The sequence below is a fragment of the Hippocampus zosterae genome, chromosome 14 (assembly GCF_025434085.1).
Source record: "Hippocampus zosterae strain Florida chromosome 14, ASM2543408v3, whole genome shotgun sequence".
Taxonomy (NCBI): Eukaryota; Metazoa; Chordata; class Actinopteri; order Syngnathiformes; family Syngnathidae; genus Hippocampus; species Hippocampus zosterae.
This window is the reverse complement of record NC_067464.1, coordinates 12,242,834-12,247,465: the sequence shown is the minus strand read 5'-3', so window position 1 is coordinate 12,247,465 and position 4,632 is coordinate 12,242,834. Positions and strand designations below refer to the sequence as shown.

At 39.8% G+C, this 4,632-nt stretch overlaps 1 protein-coding gene across 1 annotated transcript in view; it reads left to right on the top strand.

Annotated features, from left to right (window-relative positions):
- Positions 1-761, top strand: part of LOC127614670 (cytosolic 5'-nucleotidase 1A-like) — a 5,425-nt gene extending 4,664 nt beyond the window's left edge. The window contains exon 6 of the mRNA XM_052086010.1: positions 344-761. Within this exon, the coding sequence (XP_051941970.1) occupies positions 344-679 (336 nt within the window). The 3' untranslated portion in view covers positions 680-761. The remainder of the gene's footprint in view (positions 1-343) is intronic.
- The last annotated feature ends 3,871 nt before the right edge of the window (positions 762-4,632 follow it).

Here is a 4,632-nt window from a genome sequence, read left to right as displayed (position 1 = left end):
TTTGCAACTGCTGTAGCTGGAACAAAGCGCTTTACAGAACATTTAACATAAAAGAAAAATAATACAATGGCCAAGACCGATTTCAACAATCTGGATAACCTCCTTAAAGAATTACATTAAAAAGTTGAGAGACGGTCGAATTAAATTCCCCTATCAAGTAGGGGTTTTTTTTGTTTATTTTTTTTATTTTTGTGGATAGTGTGACGAGCTGATTCCTTGGTGAAATCGGTAATCATTGATGGTTTCTGGAACTGTGACGTGATGGATGAAATAGGAGATGTCCCCTTTTGAAGCAGAGTTACCGAAAATTCTGTTTTCACTGTGCTCTCCCATCTTGCTGCAGGGTCCGCTGAAGGGCTTCCTGGAGGTTTTGGGAAAATTACAGAGGAAGTTTTTTCACAAAGGTCTGCGCATGGACTGCCCTATTCGCACCTACCTGGTGACGGCTCGCAGTGCCGCCAGTTCCGGTACTAGAGCCCTAAAAACTCTGCGTTCGTGGGGCCTGGAGATTGATGAGGCCCTTTTTCTAGCAGGAGCCCCGAAGGGCCCCATGCTGGAGAAGATCAGGCCGCACATTTTCTTTGACGACCAGATGTTTCACGTGGAAGGGGCAGCTGAGCTTGGCACTGTAGCCTGTCACGTTCCCTATGGCATTGCCCAGAGGCTTGCAGACAAATGACTTGAGGCATGAACATTTGGATGCAAACGAAACAAGGCACGATGGTGGAAGTTCTCCTAAAATGTCTACAATTATTATTTTTTTTAAATCACTGCCATTGTAGATTAAAACCACTACAAATACAAAAGAAAAATGCTATTTTTTTTCAACACCTATAAAATGTTTATTTAATTATAAGCTACTGTAAATTTGTTAAATGCCCTAAAGTTTTTGCAGATTTTTATTATGATCTTACACATCATTGACATATATTGTACTGTATTGTATTGTTGAGTAATTATTCACGTATTTTACCATTACAAATGTGGTATGTTGTGGAATTAAAAAAAAAATCTCTCATTAAAACACAATCTAGATGTTGTGATCCCTATTTCATTTCTGTTGTCTCCTCATGTCTTGCTTTGACTTTTACCTGTCTTTAATTTGCATGATCAAACATGCTAAAATCTACCACAGACTATTATGACAGCAATTATGAAATGCATCATTCTCATTTCAGATTTTCAGTAATACCTACTAAGTGGGAAAAGACCGGATGTTTTGTTTGCAGTTGTAAAATGGGTTTACAAGTTACGTGGCAGGTCAAATAAACTAGATTCTACAATCATCTTGATAATCATCACTATAAAAGGTTAGTTCACATCATATAATAAAACAGTGCACCTTTTTAATGCATTAATATGAAGTTGTGCATTTTCAAAAGAAAAAGTAGAAATATCGGTCCTAATGTTTCTCACTTAAAGAACACTGGAAGCTATTCATTCTTGACGGCAGAGGGCGACAGAAACCGATTTACTCAGTTGGCTAACTGGGTCTGTGTTAGCTATTGTATTTCCTTTTCTTTTTTCTCTGCTATGCGCTGCGATTGATTGACTGGCGACCAGTTCAGGGTGTAGTCCACTTTTTGCCCCAAGTCCACTGGGATAGGCTCCAGCGCCGCCCCGTGACCTTGTACCTATAAGCGTTGTTGAAAAAAGATGGATGGATATAAATTCTCTGCTGGGTCGTTCTGTTAATGTGGTTTTAGCCCGTGGTCTCATTGTGTGGCATCTCACATGACAAACACTTGAGTTTCATTCAGGGAAATACGACACAATTTATAATTAATTTTGATTTCGTTATTTAATCTGTGGTTGCTGCTAGGGTTAAGGTTTTGCAAGTGGAGGTAGGGTTTGCAAGTATGGGTTGGGTTTAGGATTTACATGTAGGGTTAGGATTTAGGGTTTGCAAGTAGGGCAGGGATCAGGGTTAGAGGATTTGAAGATTAAAATGCTTGGAATTTTTTGGCCGTTAATTTCCGGAATCTTTATTTATTTAACTTTTTTTCCATGTTAGAAATTCTTTTGATATAATTCAACCTTCGACCACTAGATGGCAGCGCAGTTTTCTGTATAAGACTACATTTTTAAGAGTAGAAAATAGTAAGCGACAGCCTACTCTTTGCTGAAGATACTCGAAATGAATGCCACAGTCCGTTTCCACCTTCCATTTAAGGCAAAAAGAAAGCAACCGCTGTAGGTTCCAGTGCTGTGTCCAAGGACCAGCAACCCAAGGCCAAGGCCAAGGACAAGGACTTGAATCCTAGGCCAAGGCCAGGGCCAAGGACTTGGAAAATTTTCCGAGGCAAGGCCAAGGCCAAGGACTTGAGAAATCTTCAGAGGCCAAGGCCAAGGACCAAGGACTGTCCTCCAAGGCCAAGGACCAAGGACTGTCCTCCAAGGCCAGGGACCAAGGACTGATTTAGAAGCTGAGGCCTTGCCGAGGACATGCATAAAACAATGCTATCATACCACTTGGCAGGTCTTCATGATTTGCAACACCCCTCCATCATAACCCCTTGCACTCCCTAACGCTTGAATGAAGTGTTTTTATTCAAAGAGTAGAACAGTTAGGGTACGTTATTTATACTGAGAAAAACAAAAAAGCATATGATATACATTTATGAATTAATATTTTAGTGCAGTAGTTTCTTAATGTGAAGTAAATCAACACTCAACAGGCATGACATGGCACGGAAGACAAGTTGAGAAATGACTAGAAGTCAATCACTGAGTGCAGAAAAAGCGGTAAACTCTGCAGTGATAATTTTACAGTTTACCGGCAGCGAGTCCCAGGGACTCGCTGATCAGAGAAGTATGAGTCCCATTATGCATTGAGAGAGTCCCAAATTTCTAATTCTGTAATGGTCTACTTATTCAATTGCATATGTTAATAACACAAACAACAACATATACTGTACATACAATTATAAACAAATATTGCAAAAATTTAAATAATCCAGGAGCAGGCCTGAGGATTTCGGCACTTTGAAGTGAACGATGAGTCGTTTTGAGCCGAAAAAAACGACCATGAATAGTAAGGTGTTTTAACAAAAAAACAAAAAACAACCATGTATATATAGTAAGGCGTTTTTAGCCCAAAAAAACGTCTATGTATAGTAAGGCGTTTTTAGCCCCCAAAATTCGACCATATATAGTACGACGTTTTTGACCGAAAAAAACACGACCATGTATAGCACGGCGTTCTTAGCCGAAAAAAAAGGACCACGTATTGTAAGGCACTTTAAGCCGAAAAAAATGACCATGTATAGTAAGCTGTTTTTAGCCGAGAAAAACAACCCTGTATAGCAAGGCGTTTTAACATGGTATATGCCTGATTATACATGGTCGTTTTTGACGCTAGACATTCCTTACTATACATGGTCGTTTTTTTTCCGTCTAAAAACGCCTTCCTATACATGGTCGTTTTTTTCGGCGAAAAACGCCTTACTATACATGGTCGGATTTTTTTGGCCAAAAATGCCTTCCTATACATGGTCGGTTTTTTTGGGGCTACAAACGCCTTCCTTTACATGGTCGTTTTTTTCCGGCCAAAAACGCCTGACTATACATGGTCATTTTTTGGGGCTAAAAATACCTTGATCAATACATGGTTGTTTTTTGGGGGGGTATTTTGGGTTAAAAATGCTTTTCTATACATGGTAGTTTTTTGGGGGCTAAAACGCCTGACTATACATGGTCTTTTTTTCGGCTAAAAACGCCTTACTATACATGGTCATTTTTTTTCGGCTAAAAACGCCTTGATCAATACATGGTTGTTTTTTTGGGGTATTTTGGGTTAAAAATGCCTTTCTATAAATGGTCGTTTTTTGGGGGCTAAAAATGCCTTACTACACATGGTCGTTTTTTTTTTTTTCGGCCAAGAACGCCGTGCTATACATGGTCGTTTTTTTTCGGCTAAAAAGGCTTTCCTATACACGGTCGTTTTTTTGGGCTAAAAACGCCGTAGTACACATGGTCGTTTTTTGGGGGGGCTAAAAACGCCTTCCTATACATGGTTTCGTGGCTCTAATCCCTCATTGTGTCAGAGGAGCGGCTATCCGAGGCCAAGGCCAAGGACTTGACTCCCGAGGCCAAGGCCAAGAACCAAGGACTTGACTCTGAGGCCAAGGCCGAGGACCAAGGACCACCCCTCAGTCCTCGAGTCGGTCCTTGGCATCGAGGACCGGCTCGAGGACACATCTCTGGTAGGTTCGCATTATGATGTACGCCTTTGCACGATTATTGATGTGTTGTGAGATATGTTTGTCAGTTGTGGAAAAGGTCGATTTGTTTACTGTATACACAGACCGTAGAGTCAGCACAATGTAAAACTGAACATTATCTTTGTATCTGTTTATTATATTATACAAACTGATTTCTGTTTTGTTTTTTGTGAGAAACCATCTCAATAGTGTAAGAATTAGAACCATTACATCGGAAGTTATTGCGCTGCGTTCCAAAACACGAAACTATTTTTTTGGGCCAGTTTAGACACCAAAAGTACATCCTGTCTAATTCATTCAAGAAAATGGGATAATTCAGTAATAAAAAGACACAATGTTGCCATTTTTATTTTACCAGAATAAAAATAGTTTCAGAACTCCACTGTGCCGTATTTGACATGTATTTATT